General features: G+C 43.6%; 1 protein-coding gene across 3 annotated transcripts in view; it reads right to left on the bottom strand.

The window, feature by feature from the left end:
- Positions 1-16,293, bottom strand: part of LOC119967574 (disintegrin and metalloproteinase domain-containing protein 17-like) — a 91,006-nt gene that overhangs the window by 34,769 nt on the left and 39,944 nt on the right. For 2 of the 3 annotated variants that reach the window (XM_038800278.1, XM_038800281.1), the window contains exons 8-10: positions 6,778-6,888; positions 4,923-5,079; positions 4,375-4,463 (exon numbers count right to left, since the gene is read on the bottom strand). In XM_038800278.1, the coding sequence (XP_038656206.1) occupies positions 4,375-4,463; positions 4,923-5,079; positions 6,778-6,888 (357 nt within the window). The remainder of the gene's footprint in view (positions 1-4,374; positions 4,464-4,922; positions 5,080-6,777; positions 6,889-16,293) is intronic. The other variant, XM_038800280.1, reaches the window with a different exon arrangement.

Genomic DNA, 16,293 nt, shown 5'->3' with positions numbered 1-16,293 from the left:
ACTATACTGGTTACATCTTCAAAGAATTCCAACAGCTTTGTCAAGAATGATTTTCCCTTCATAAATCCATGCTGACTCTGAATGATCCTGCCACTGCTTTCTAAATGTTCCGCTATAAAGTCCTTGGTAATGGATTCAAGTATTTTCCCCACTACCGATGTTAGGCTTACTGGTCTATCATGCCCTGCTTTCTCTCTACCTCCCTTTTTGAATATTGGAGTGACGTGAGCTGCCCTCCAATCTGCAGGGACAGTTCCAGAGTCTATAGAATCCCGGATGATGACCACCAATGCATCCACTATTTCCAGAGCCACCTCCTTAAGCACTCTGGGATGCAGATTCTCAGGCCCTGCGGATTTATCCACCTTCAATCCCATCAATTTTCCCAGCACCATTTCTCTACCAATGTTGATCTCCCTCAATTCTTCCCTCTCACTAAACCTTTCATTCTCCAATATTTCTAGTATCTGATTTGTGTCTTCTTTTGTGAAGACAGAACTAAAGTATGTATTCAATTGCTCAGCCATTTTTTTGTCCCGTATTATGCATTCTCCTGTTTCTGTCTTTTCTTTTTACCAATCTCTTTCTCTTCACATATCTATAGAAACTCTTAGTGTCAGTCTTTACGTTCCCTGCAAGCTTCCTTTCGTACTGTACTTTCCCTTTCTTTTTTTCCCCATAAATTTAGAGTGCCCAATTATTTTTTCCAATTAAGGGGCAATTTAGCGTGGCCAATCCACCTAACCTGCACATCTTTGGGTTGTGGGAGTGAAACCCACGCCGACACGGGGAGAATGCGCAAACTCCACACGGACAGTGACCCAGGGCCGGGATTCGAACCCGGGTCCTCAGTGCCGTAGGTATCTATGCTAACCACTGTGCCACCGTGCTGCCCTCACTTTCCCCTTCTTAATCAATCCCTTCGCCCTTCTTTGCTGAATTCTAAACTGCTCCCAATCCTCAGACCTATTATTTTTCTTGGCCAATCTGTATGCTTCTTCCTTGGATACTATTTCTAATTTCCTGTGTAAGCCATGGATTGGCCCTTTTACCCCCTTTCCTTTTCTGCCAGACAGGAATGAACAGATGCTGTAGTTCCCCCATTCGTTCTTTGAATGTTTGCCATTGTCTATCCACTGTCGTCCCTTTAAGTAACTCTCCCCAATCTATCAAGGCCAACTCACGCCTCATATCTTCATAGTTCCCTTTATTAAGATTCATCACCCTCGTCTCTGAATCAACTACTTCGCTCTCTCCAACTTGATAAAAAATTCTATCATGTTATGATCACTCATCCACATGAGGTCTTGTACAGCCAGATTGGCAATGATTCCCATCTCATTACACATTACCCAGTCTAAGGCGGCCTGCTCTCTAGTTGGTTCCTCCACATATTGTTCAAGAAAACTATCCCGTATACACTCCAGGAATTCCTCCTCTACGGCATTGTGGCTAATTTGATTTGCCCAATTTATGTGAAGATTAAAATCACCCATGATTACCGATATTCCCTTATTACATCCATTTCTAATTTCATGTTTAATGCCATTCTCAACCTCACCACTGCAGTTTGGGGGTCTATATATGACACCCACTAATGTTTTTTGCCCCTTGGTATTTCTCAACTCTACCCATACAGATTCCACATCGTCAGAGCTAATATCCTTTCTCACTACTGTGTTAATTTCTTCTTTAACCAGCAGTGCCACGCCATCACCTTTTCTTTTATGCCTGTCCTTACTAAATACTGAAAACCCTGGGACATTCAGTTCCCATCCCTGGTCACCCTGCAGCCACGTCTCCGTAATCCCAAATATATCATACCTATTTATATATATCTGCGCGATTAGTCCATCCACTTTATTGCAAATGCCCCATGCATTAAGGCACAGAGCCTTTAGGTTTGTCTTTTTCAAATTGTTTTATTTGCTCCCATTTTTTTCTCTTTTGCCCTGTTTGAATTTTGTCCTTCATTTCTCCACCTATCACTTTTCTACCTTTTGTTTTTATCATTGCTCCCTCTTTCTCTAACTCCTTGCCTAGGTTCCCATCCCCCTGGCATATTAGTTTAAACCCTCCCCAACTGCTCTAGAAAATAGCCCCCCTAGGACATCAATTCCAGTCCTGCCCACGTGTAACCCGTCCAGTTTGTACAGGTCCCACCTCCCCCAGAACCAGTCCCAATGCCCCAGGAATCTGAAACCCTCCCCCCGATACCATCTCTTCAGCCACATATTCATCCAATATATCCTGTCATTTCTACTCTGACTAGTACGTGGCACTAGCAGTAATCCTGAGGTCACTACCTTTGAGATCCGATTTCTTAACTTCCTTCCTAGATCCCTGCATTCTGCTTTTAGGACCTCATCCCTTTTTTTACCTACGTTGTTTGTACCGATGTGTACCATTGAAAAAGTCGAGCATGTCCCAAACAAATCCAGAATATCAAATGATTACAGGTTTAAAATCAAGTATGTATCATCTGTATGTTTCCAGAAACATATGTTAAATGCACTGAACCTGATTTGTTTCCATTCCAAGCATTGCTAATTTTTTTAAACAAAGGGCCACAAGATTAAGGGGGAAAGTTGCACAGAAATCCTAGAATGTTACAAATGAACTGGAATTGTTACTCCATTCCCTCCTCACTCGCGAGTCATTTTATACCTTTTGCATTGTCTGAAAATGGAAAGGGAGGAACTTTGAAATCCAGAGAAAGTCTCCAAAAAGATAGTCACATGAGAGAAAAGGGGAAAAAACAAGAGCAGTTGGGACTTGATAGAAGGTAATTTTTTCCATGGGCCGTGGCCATCACTGGCAAGACCAAAATTTGTTGCCGATCCCTAAATGTCTCAAGTGTGCCACCTTCTTGAACAATGACAACAGTTTGGTACAATTGAGTTACTTGCTGGATCATTGCATGAGGTAGTTAAGAGTCTACCACATTGTTGTGGGTCTGGAGTCATATATAGGCTAGACCCAGTACGGTCTTTCTTCCCTAATGGACATTAGTAAACCATCCACTAGATCCGCCTCATCAACTTTACTCACTACATCCTCGAAGAATTCCAGTCGATTTGTCAAGTATGATTTCCCTTTCATAAATCCATGCTGTCTCTATCCGATTCTACGACTGACTTCCAAGTGCTCTGCTATAAAATCTTTGATAGTGAGCACTAGAATTTTCCCCACTACCAGGATCAGGCAGACTGGTCTATAATTCAGTTGCTCTCCACCTTTCTTTTTAAATAGTGGGGTTACATAAGCTTTCTTCCAATCTATAGGAGTTGTCAGAGAGTCAAAGAATCTTGGAAGATGACCACCAATGCATCCACTATTTCTGGGATGCAGATTATCAGGTCCTGGGGATTTATTGGCCTTCAATTCTATCAATTTCCCCAACACCATTTTTACTAATACTGATTTTCTTCAGTTCCTCCCTCTCACTAAATCCAATATTTCTGGTAGGGTATTTCTGTCCTCCTTTGTGAAGACAGAACCAATGTATGTATTTCTTTGCTCCCCATTCTAAATTCCCCTGGTTCTGATTGTAAGGGACATACATTTGTCTTCAATCTTTTTCTCTTCACATACCTATAGAAACTTTAAAAGTCAGTTTTTATGTTCACCGCAAGCTTACTCTCTTACTCTACTTTCCCCTTCTTAATCAATCCCTTGGTACTCCTTTGTTGAGTTCTAAACTGCTCCCAATCCTCAAGTCTGTTGCTTTTGCTGGCCAATTTGTATGGCTCGTCCTTGGATCTAATATGAATTGGAACAGAATCAGAGACTGTTTCCTTAAATGGAGAAATAAATCAAGAGTCCACAAGAAAATAGTTAGGGAAAAATGCCGATTTGCACCCAGTTGGTTTTCCTCCCCTGTTCCATCCTTTCCTTCCCCAGTCAAATTCAATACCAGCAAGTTAACAGTCATTTCTAGCTTAGGATGACATATATGTGCACAGAATTATTGTGGATGGGGAGGGAAGCGTTGGGAAAGGGATAAAAGGGTACAGGAGACTAACTGCAATGCAGTATTACCTATGAAATTGATTTTTAGTAATGGAGGCCCTGGTACGCCAAAATAACAGTACATGTTCTTCAATTTAAATAAGCTTTGTTGAGATTGGAAACTCTCAGTTTAAGCATGGTTATATTTTTGAAATATCAGCAGCTCGCGCAGCTAAAACAAATTGTAATATCATATACCAGCAGAAAGGCCAGGTTAACAAGGAATGAATATCCCCAACAATGGTACAAGTTAGCTTCTCAATTTCAAATAAATCCATACATAAAAATAACTGCTCGACTACATCAAAGCGGAAGAAAAAAATTAAGACAAGTCTGAAACCTTAAGAAGCAACGTATAATTACCTTGGTGAGGATTGTTTTCCCATAGTTCTTTGTGCTGGTTAGTCCAGTATTTAGGAAAACTTGCTTCTGCATGGTTGGGTGATCATAGGCTGGTAAAAATAAACATTTCTAGATGATACAGCTATGGATTATGCTTTTCCCAAAAGAAGACAACAAAATATGCTCATTTTTCTAGTCTCCGTAAGATTACAAGGGTCTTTATTTTCACATCACACACTTATTGACAGAAAAAACCTTGCCCAACCCCACACATCAGGAAATTGTTGGCATGTTTCACACAATTTCTCATCCATTAAAATTAACAGCACCCAATCACAGGTAGTGTGCTCATGAACTCCCAATATGTGCAACTAGCGATGAGACTCTCTGCCCGTCATGCGCACGCGTCCTACAGTATTAGTCCTACAGTATCCCATCATCTCTTAACTTGACTTCAACAATTTTCAACAATTTTGTTCCAATATAATCAATTTTTAAAATGACAAAGCATTTAATCCACTTATTTCTTCGCCACTGAAGCAAATTTTAAAAATTAAAATTTCATTTACATTTGGACTTACGTGTAGGGCAAATGCCACCTAATGCACGTGATTTTGGAGATCCAACATAAGCTAGCCCAAGTGTTCCATGTTCAAAATCTTGGTAAGTGAACAGATGTGCAAGGCAAGCTTTAGATGCTCTTGCGGCGATATCAGCGCTGAATTGCTGAACAATGAAAAAAACATTGATTCTTCAAAAAAAAAAGATATTTGAAAGCTAACATAGAAAATAAAACTTTATTTTTTGAGTCAGTTAACTCAAGACACATACAAGCATAACAAATTTGGATATTTCCTCTGTAACTTTTGTACAGTAGGATTATCAAGAATCTCTCTAACTCTGCCTTAAAAATATTCAAGAATTGCTTCCACTGACTTTGAGGAAGGGAGTTCTCAAAGGAAATGAATTCTCCTCATCTCTGTCTTAAATGGGCAACCCCTTATTTTTAAATAGTGCATACCTAGGTTGCAAAAGTGCATATTGCATTTTGACAGTTAATATCTTGTAATTTATTTTATTAGAATTTAGGAAATCGTCAAATAGAATATATCTGTTATAACTTAGAACACTGGTGGCATGTTGCGGCCCCTGGACTGCATGCAACACATCAGGTTCCGACTGTGGCTTGCGGGACAAATTTTGAGAGAGCAAGAACGGAATTTGAGAGACCGAGAGCGGAGCTGTGGAAATACAAGAACATGAGAAAGAGAATGAATGAGAGAAAAGCCAGTAGAATAAAAGAAGATGAGAAAGAGCTAGATCGAGTGGAGCCGAAGAGATAAACGGGCATCGGAAAGAACGAAATGGAGAGCTGAGCCGGGAGAGAAAAAGGCACAAGAATGAATGAGGCGAAGTGTGGAGCTGGGAAATATAAGGGAGCGAGAAAAAGAGAGCAGAGCCGAGAAATAAAAGGCCGCGAGAAAGAGCAAGACCGAGAGAAGAGTGAGTGGTAGGTTTTCCTCATTTATAGAATCCCTACAGCGTAGAAGGAGGCCATTTGGCCCATCAGGTCTGCCCTGACCCTGAGAGAGCACCCTAACGAGTCCCACACCCCAAACCAATGCAGTAACCCAATATCCCCACCTAACCTTTTGGATACTAAGGGGTAATTTGGCATGGCCAATCCACCTAACCTGCACATCTTTGGACTGAAAACCCAGAGGAAACCCATACAGACAAGGAAGAATGTACAAACTCCATACAGGCAGTCACTCAAGGTCGGAATCTCACCAGGGTCCCTGATGCTGTGAGGCAGCAGTGCTTGCCACTGTGCCAATATTTAAGTACCAACACTTTTACAATTTATTGGTCCTGCAAGGTTTTCTTTATAATCATGTGTTTATAACAGTAGTAAACCTTTTTGCGAGCAGTAGGGTTTATCAAAATAAAAGATAAATAAATATAAATAAAATAAATATCTCAAGAACATATCTGTGCAGTTAAGAAATGCAGAACATTTAGTTGTAGCTGCTATTAGCTTTGGTTAGAGTCTAAACTGTTAGACAGAGTAAATTGTAATAAATACCGAATCTTAAATGTTTCTTTTGTTTTTCCCCATTTAAAGCTGATGACAGTTCTATTAATATATGAAATAGCATTTTCAGTAAATCATTATGAAATATTCAGCATGTATTAAATGCATGTAATCTTATTCATGGGTCATGATAAGTGAACATGCCCGATTTCAATCTTGCAACCACGGAGATGGAGGCCCATTCATGCGCTCCACTCGCTAGCCTAGGTTGTCCGCCACTGATTTAGAAGTAGCTGTTCCTTCAGACTTGTATGACAGCTTCAGTCAGTAACAAAAATAGCTCCTTAAATGTACTTAATTAAAATATTCTCACTTTAACTCTTCCTTACCTCAAGCAGAGGTTTTACATCCCAAGCATCTTTGTTTTCCGGATAGCTGCCAGCCATATTATAGTGTTTCTGCCCTGTTTTCACCATTGTTGGTTCTTTATTGACAATGATCTGTAATGTTGAAAAAATGTATTAATATTAACCACTTGCATTTGAAATAGCCGTATTAATGTAGAAGGATGCCCAAGCCCAAGAAAGAAATCTAGGAGGATTTACCAAAAGGTTGGTCAGAGGTGGGTTGGAAGGATGATGTTAAAAGGAGGAAGCGAGGGAGATGACAACGCAGAGAAATTGTGAAGTGTGGTACCTGGGGAGGTAAAGGCACAGCTACTAATGGTGGAAGGGGGGGGGGGGGGGGGGGGGGGGGGGGAAGAAGAGATGCACAACAGGCTATAATCAGAGGAATGGCATTGCAGGTCTAGAGAAGGTTACAGAGATGGGAAGAAGCAAGGCAATGAAGAGGTTTAAATACGAGTTGAACATTTAAAATTCAAAGCATTAGGAACCAGCAGCAGACGACTTCTGGTGATGGTGATGTGCTGAGTGGACGCACATCAGGTGACTCTTCTCCAAACCAGGCAGGCTCAAGGGGCCGAAGAGACAGCAGAAGTGGCGGAAAATGTTACAAACAGCAGGCGGGCGAGGCGGCGGACCCATGAGGTGAAGGGGACCCAGCCACCCAGGAGAGAGGGAGACCAATGACCCAAGCATCAGCCTCCCGCCCCCCCCACCACCACCTAGGGCTGGATGGAAGAACTTTCTTATGAAAGGGATGACCGCCATGAAAGAGGCAATCGGGATAGAAATCCAGATGGCAGTCAAGGTGGGGTTGGCAGAGGCGATGGCCACCATGGAAAAGACAATTGATGGGCTGGGGAAGAAAGTAGAGATGCAGGAAAAGATGATCCTTGACCTGGAGAAGGCCACAACAGAACAGAGCGACAGAATCGTCGCCCTGGAAGCTGACATGAAAATGTTGGTGGAGGCCTGGGGAACTTAAAGGAAAAAGTTGAGGACCAAGAAAACAGGTCCCAACGCCAAAATATTCGGATCGCGGGCCTGCCGGAAGGCATTGAGGGCAGGGATCCGACGGGCTACATCACCCGAATGCTGGGCAGCTTAGTCGGGAGAGACAACCTCCCCAACCCCTTTGAGCCCGACAGAGTACATTGGTCGCTCAGGCCGAAACCCAAGCTGGGGAGCAGCCGAGGACGATTATTGCAAAGCTCCACCGATACCAGGATCTTGAGAGGATCTTGAGCGCATCAAACGAAATCGAGCACCTGGGAATGAGACAAAATCTGAATTTATCAGGACATTGGGGCGGATCTAGCAAAACACAGGATCAAATTCAACAAGGTGAAGTTTGCCCTGTACAAGAAAGAGGTTCGATTTGGTCTGCTGTTTCCAGCCAGGCTCTGGGTCACATGCCAGAAGAAAGAACAGTACTTTAACACCCAGGAGGATGCAAATTCATTCGTATGAACCAATGGCATTGGCAAGGGGCAGACAAAGCAATGATGAGGGTTGTGCAGAGAAAGACTGTAAGAGGAAAAATCAAAGACTCGTTCAACTGTGAGCATGTTTGTGCGGGACTGTGCTGCCTCTCCGCCAGACATGGAGGACCTTCTATGAACAGGGGGGAAAGGCTAGCTGCCTACTGGCTCACCAGCTGAGAAAGCAGGCAGCCAAGAGAGATAGCTCAGGTGAAGAATAGCAGAGACAGACTGGTAACCGAGCAAAAGAGGTCAACCGAGCGTTCAAGACCTTTTACCGAGGGCTGAACACCTACAAACTCCTCGACGTGGAGATGAAACAGTTCCTCGATGAACTGGACATACCAGTCGTGGGAGACCATAGACGGGGGGGGGGGGGGGGGGGGGGGGGGGGAGAGGGGAGGTGGGAGAAATCATGGAGAGCATCAACTCCATGCAGATAGGGAAGGCACCGGCACCCGACGGGTTCCCAACGGACTTCCATAAGAAATTTGCACCTGCCCTAGCCCCACACCTACGGTACATGTTAGCAGACTCGTTAACACAAGCCACGATATCACTGATACCCAAAAAAGACAAAGACTCGGCGGAATGCGGATCATACAGACCCATTTCTCGATTCAATGTAGACACGAAGATACTCACGAAAGTCCTGGCCATGATACTGGAGGACTGCGTACCAGAGGTGGTCGCGGAGGATCAGACGGGCTTTGTCGAGGGTAGGCAGCTAACTGCGAACATCAGGTGGATGCTGAATGTAATAATGACCCCTTCCGAGGAGAGCATTCAGACGAACCTGCACTTACTTAGCACCTTTCCTGCCTGTACAGATATTTACATGATCCATATGTTACCCTAGTGCAAGGAATTTTCAGCAGCTGTTAACAGTACTGAACCCTTGCAATCACCTTTACAGAGGTGGGAACTGGTTAACTGACATAATCCAGCCCGGTACCTGAACAAACACTTGGCAGCATGTGTATTGATTATACGTGCCCAAAATGGTATTCGATAGTTGTGTAGTTGTATGTGGAGAAGAATTGACTAAACCTGTCCCAACTTCCAACCTGGGAAACGGGTATACTGTAGTAGAATACAACACCGGGGCAAATTTTGCATTTTGAAGAAAACTTACCTGATACACAGTGGTACAAAGACTTGAACTAGTCAATCTCAAAAACATTTTGGCATTCATAACAATGTGAATCAACTATTGCTCTCTCACACGTGTCATCCCTCCGCCCTTTGAAATTGGTTTTGGTATCCTACCTCAAGGAACTTACTCTCAATCGATCTACTCTTGTTAACTCACGTCGAAGGGAGTATCTCAAAATGGAGAAAGGTGACTAGTGGTGTTCCACAGGGATCCGTGCTCGGACCATTGTTGTTTGTGATATACATAAATGATCTGGACGAAGGTATAGGTGGTCTGATTAGCAAGTTTGCAGATGATACTAAGATTGGTGGAGTTGCAGATAGCGAGGAGGACTGTCAGAGAATACAGCAAAATATAGATAGATTGGAGAGTTGGGCAGAGAAATGGCAGATGGGAGTTCAATCCAGGCAAATGCGAGGTGATGCATTTTGGAAGATCTAATTCAAGAGGGGACTATACGGTCAATGGAAGAGTCCTGGGGAAAATTGATGTACAGAGAGATCTGGGAGTTCAGGTCCATTGTACCCTGCAGGTGGCAACGCAGGTCGATAGAGTGGTCAAGAAGGCATACAGCATGCTTGCCTTCATCGGACGGGGTATTGAGTACAAGAGTCGGGAGGTCATGTTACAGTTGTATAAGACTTTGGTTAGGCCACATTTGGAATACTGCGTGCAGTTCTGGTCGCCACATTACCAGAAGGATGTGGATGCTTTAGAGAGGATGCAGAGGAGGTTCACCAGGATGTTGCCTGGTATATAGGGTGCTAGCTATGAAGAAAGGTTGAGTAGATTAGGATTGTTTTCGTTGGAAAGACGGAGGTTGAGGGGGGGCCTGATTGAGGTCTACAAAATTATGAGAGGCATGGACAGGGTGGATAGCAACAAGCTTTTTCCAAGAGTGGGGGTGTCAATTACAAGGGGTCACGATTTCAAGGTGAGGGGGGGGAAAGTTTTAGGGAGATGTTTGTGGAAAGTTTTTTATGCAGAGGGTGGTGGGTGCCTGGAACGCTTTGCCAGCGGAGGTGGTAGACGCGGGCACGATAACATCATTTAAGATGCATCTGGACAGATATATGAACGGGCAGGGAACAGAGGGAAATAGATCCTTGGAAAATAAGCGACAGGTTTAGATAAAGGATCTGGATCGGCGCAGGTTGGGAGGGCCGAAGGGCCTGTTCCTATTGCTTTAATTTTCTTTGTTCTTTGTTCTAACTATCACCCAATTCCAATCTTCCCTTTCAATTCATGGTCCTTGATCATGATGGCCCCATCAGGGAGGAAGGTAGGGGGAATGATCTAAAATGGTGATTCATACCAAGGCAAAATTTCATAGTAATATTTAAAATGACCAACTTGCCTCCTGTGACTGGGTTTGTTGCCTGCGCACCGCCATCCCCTCCCCACTCTCATCTGTTGAAACCGGACGTGGGTGGTTTGGAGTTTGATTTCCATTTTGCTTTTTGCATCCCATCTGATTCAAACTCACCTAATGTGGGGGTTAGAAATCCACCCTCCCCCACAAAAACCCTCACCCGCCCCGATGTCACAGATCCAAGCTTGTGTCTTCACGCTGTCAAATCCCTCCTTTCTTGTCCTATTCCCTCCTATTCCTGTCCACACTAAAATGGCTCTTTGCAAAGTCATAAATGGAATTCTCTGTGTCTGCAGTGCATTACCCCTGTTTATTCACTTCAATCAAAGGTGTCTTCACACAATTGACCTATCACCCTCAATTACAAAAGAAACATACTGTAGATTCTGGAAATTTAAATATAAATAAAATTACTCGCCAAATCGAGCAGCATCCGTGGAGAGAGAAATATTTCAGGTAGATGAACTGAATTCTGCTAAATGATGATCAGCCTGAAACATCAATTCTGTTTCTCTTTCCCGAGATGTTGCCAGACCTGCTGAGTGACCTGTTGAGCCACATTCCAAAATGGCGCCGGAGCGAGACGACTTCTTACAAGCTGTGCCCAGCATACCCTCTAATTCTATCTTTTACTCTCGATCTATGCTTCTAAAACTTCATTCTAACTCTTTTATATTCTGCAGTCTCTCTTTCCTTCCCTATGTACAGAATGCATTGTTTGTACAGCATGCAAGAAACAATACCTTTCACTGTATACCAATGCATGTGACAATACTAAATCAAATCAAAGAGTATTTCCAGCATTTCAGTTTTTATTTTACTTTTCCTCTATTCACTGGGACTGCCTTCAACGACCCTTGTACACCGACCTGAAATCTAAATCTGTGCTTCTCCACAGAAGCTGCCATCCTGAGTAATTCAAGTGTTTTCTACTTTTATTCCTGCTTCCTTGACCCTATTCCCACTAAACTAAACACACAACTTCCCTTCCGAGCTCCCATGTTAGCTAGTGTTAATGATTCCTCAGGTGTTGTCCCCTCCCCAATCAAATCTGCTGTTATCACCCACCCCTCAACAAAAAAAAAACCCCTCGACCCCTCTGTAATTGTAAACTACCATTTGATCTCCATACTTCTTCGGAACATCTAAATGACTGTCACTTCCAAAACCTGTGCCCATCTTTCCCGGAACTCCAAGCAGATCCCTGCCACAGCACTGAAGTCACAAATTACATACCATGTGAATGTGAACATGATAATGAATCTATCCTTGTCCTTCTCAACCTGTCTTCAGCATCTTTAACGTGGCTTACCGTACCATATTCATCTATCGTATCGTTGTCTTCTGCTCTGTGATGTTGCTGCCAGTTGATTCCATTCCTATCAATTTGATCATAACCAGAGAATCACCCACTATGGCTTCTTCTTCCTGCTCAGTTACCTCCCAACTCCCTCCAGGGTCTATCCATAGCCCCTATTATATCTACATGCTTCCCCTCACTGGGTCAAAATCCTGACATGCTTCACCACATGGACTGCAACAGTTCAAGAAGGCAGCTCACCACCACCTCCTCAAGGGCAATTAGGGATGGACAACAGAAATGCTGGCCTTGTCAAGCCCCATGAACCAATTAATTTTTTTTTTTTAAATTCATAACCACCATCAGTTTCCCCATATATGCTGGAAACATCCAGGTCTACCTCATCACCTTGCTCAACTCCTAAATCATCAGACTGTTTGTTTGACATCCAGTAATGGATAGGCAAATGTTTCTTACAATTAGATTAATATTGTCGCAGATAGAATGTGTTCTTTTACTGTCCATGATCAGTGTGTTTCGCATACAAGCTTTGTGTATTTTCTCACCCTCGGAGTAATGATCCCAATTTAAATAACTTCAGCAGCAAAATGTTTTGAGAGTTTTAAAATCAAGAAGGTTAATATCCCACACTTGCTCCAGGAGGTTTTGAAATGAAATGTCTCACTCATTTGCCTCACAGATGCTATTACTCACACAAAGACTTAAAAAGAAAATTTTTGTCTCAGTCTCTTTTGTGGCAGGCCGGTAATTTATTAGATGAGTTGATGCTTTTAGTTGAAGTCACAACTTTTTGTAAGCAGAGGATTCTCAGTCAGCTGCAAGTTCCCTTGTAGATGAATTTCCAGGTGGTTAGTTCTCAAGTGAACTTGAAGTTGGAACAGAATGGGGAGAGCTCACTTTCAAAGTATTGCTGTTTATTTCCTCAATGGCATAGTTGACTTGCAGCTGCCTCAATGCCTGTCTGATGTATTTCAGTCCAGAACGGATTTTTTAAAAGCAGGCCACAAACATGGGTGTTACAACCCCAAGGTCCTTTCCTAAATAAGGTGCATGGCTATATTGATTGTACATCTTGCATGATGACAATCACACCTTGAGTTTGAGACAGCTCACGTCTTTAATCTAAATGACCCTGTAATAATTCCACGAGATGCAGGCTAAAAAGCAGAACAAGTTTATTTTCAAACGTAAACGAAGCCGCAATCGTGGCATAAAAAACAAATGATCGGAACTGCCAGTTCAGGTGTGCGAATCAAGATTTAAAGTCCAGTTGGTGAGCTGCTATTGGGTAGGCCTCCGCCCACTCAACACAGGAACTCCTATTCCACAAAGCTCACAGGGTGATCAATCAGCGATTCCCCCAGGGTCTTTGTGAGGGCTTTAACATCCCTCCCGCCTAAAATCAGATTCATCCCCTTCACTCCCATGGTGATGGGGCCTCTTCCGCCTTTTGCCGCTAGTCCTCGGGGCTGTAGCAGGTGGGACTGGATCGGGGTGTGAAGTGGACTGGGGATTCATTGACGAGCACCTGAGGGTTATGAAAGGGGCCTTGTCCTCTCTGCTGGCCTCTAGAGGAAAACATGTATCCTCAGCCTCCACCTCAGATCCTGAATCTTCACTGTCAGGGGGAATGACCCATGGTCCCCCACAGGCTGAGGCGGCCGCAACTGGCATTGTTTCCACTGCAGTGGACTGCCTACTCCTCGGGTGGTCCAGGTGCTTTTTCACGGCCTTTCCTTGGACTTTGACTTTATAGAAGCCAGGTGCCTTTTTATGCAAAATGACTCCAGGGTTCCAACTGAGCCATCCCCAAAGTTTTGTAAGTACACAGTATCTCCCATGTTCTTTCGGGCATCCATTCTGGCGTCATAATTCCTCTTTTGGCTCTCCTGCTTGGACTTCACCTTGCCCGCCAAATTGGGAAATAACAAGTTCAGCCTAGTACGTTGTCATCGGCCCATCAATAATTCTACCCTGGTGACTCCTGTCATGGTGAGGTGTGGTTCGGTAGTCAAAGAGGAATTGAGTCAACCTGGTGTCCATGGAACACCCTGGCTATTACTTCATTCCATTTTTGAATGTCTGTATCGCCTGCTCTGCCAAACAATTGGACAACAGGTTAAGATAGGGAGATGTAGGAAATTGGATCGAGAAATGGGATCGAAGATGTAGTCGGCAATTTAGGGGTTAACAGACTGAGGGTAAAACTGCTAGCAGTGAGTCAGAGGTATACACCCACACCTGGCCTGAGTTACACTGTCCCACTCAGAATTAAAGCCGTTAGTGGGAATACACAGGATGTCCCTGTTCAGCCAGAATGATTCACTCAAGATCCATTGTCCTCCGGGATACTCTGACCTGACCAGCTATTAGGCCATTACAGAGTCTGATCACCTTTGTTGTCAGTAAATTGGAGATTAATTGCATATTCATAGCATTGTGTGTAAATGGGAGTGGGCAATCAAAAAACAGATAACAATGATGAGTTCAAGTCTGAGGATAGAAGCATTCTTTGAGGGGCTGGGCGGAGTTGATAGGGAGAAGGAAATCCTGTTCGAACCGGCAGAGGGAGAGGGTTTTGGGAAGCAACCGGGAGAGGTCATGAAAATCTGCCACCAGCTTTCAGAAAGTGGTCTGAAGGAGCTACTAACAACAGGACCTGATGAAATGTATCCCAGGACGTTGTGGGAGGCTAGGGAGGAAATTGCCGACCCCCTAGCTGAGATATTTGAATCATTGACAGTCGCAGGAGAGGTGCCTGAAGATTCGAGGGTAGCAAATGTTGTGCCCTTGTTTAAGAAGGGCTGTAGGGATAAGCCTGGGAACTACAGACCGGTTAGCCTTACTTGTGTAGTGGGTAAGGGGTAAGAAGGTATTCTGAGGGACAGGATTTAAAGTCAGCATGGCTTTGTAAGGGGAAAGTCATAACTCACCAATTTGATTGTTTTCTGAAAGGGTAAACAAGAAGGTAGATGAGGGCAATGCGGTCGACGTTGTCCACATGGACTTTAGCAAGGCATTTGACAAGGTACCGCATGGTAGGTTGTTGCAAAAGGTTAAATCTCATGGAATCCAGAGTGAGTAGCCAATTGGATACAAAATTGGCTTGGCGACCAAAGCCAAAGGATGATTGTAGAGGATAGTTTTTCAAACTGGAGGCTGTGACCAGGGATCAGTGCATCAATTGGGCCAGTGGGCCGATGAATGGCAGATGGAGTTTAATTTGGATAAATGTGAGGTGATGCATTTTGGTATATCAAATCAGGGCTGGACCTACTCAGTCAATGGTAGGGAGTTGATGAGAGTTACAGAACAAACAGATCTGGAAGTACAGGTTCATAGCTCCTTGAAGGTGGAGTCGTAGGTGGACAGGGTGGTGAAGAGGGCATTCAGTATGCTAGGTTTTATTGGTCAGAATATTGAATATAGGAGTTGGGGTGTCTTGTTGAAATTATACAAGACATTGCTAAGATTACACATGGAATACTGTTTTAGTTCTGGACACCCTATTATAGGAAGGATATTATTAAATTGGAAAGCGCGCAAGAGAGATTTACGAGGATACGAGCAGGACTTGATGGTTTGAGTTATAATGAGAGGATGGAGCATAGGAGTGATCTTATAGACGTCTATAAAATGATGAGAAGCACAGATAGGGTAGATAGTCGGCATCTTTTCCCAAAGGTAGAGAAGCCTCGAACTAGAGGGCATTGCTTTAAGTTGAGAGGGGAGAGATACAAAAGGGACCAGAGGGTGGTGAGCATCTGGGATGGGCTGCCAGAGGCAGTGGTAGAGGCGGGTACAATTTTGTCCTTTAAAAACCAGTTAGACAGTTACATGGGCAGGGTGGGTACAGAGGGATTATGGACCAAATGCGGGCAAGGGGGACTAGCTTAGTGATAGCTTAGGTTTGCGAAGGTTTGATCTTGCAGTGCCTGCCATGACCACCTTTGATGTTTTTTCAGTAACATGTACAAGGGTGACAACAAAGTGGCCAAATTTGAGATGAATTTCCCATAGCAATTTATCAAGCCGAAAAGAGATTTCAACTCTGTTGTATTTCATGGCTTTAGAAGACGTTGTCATGACTTTAAACTTTTTAGATCCCTCCCGATATCTACGAAATATATGAAAGCTAGGACCCAGAAAGGCCCCACATTGTCAAATTTGC

The sequence above is a fragment of the Scyliorhinus canicula genome, chromosome 6 (assembly GCF_902713615.1).
Source record: "Scyliorhinus canicula chromosome 6, sScyCan1.1, whole genome shotgun sequence".
NCBI classification, from domain to species: Eukaryota; Metazoa; Chordata; class Chondrichthyes; order Carcharhiniformes; family Scyliorhinidae; genus Scyliorhinus; species Scyliorhinus canicula.
This window is presented reverse-complemented; position numbering and strand designations above follow the sequence as displayed.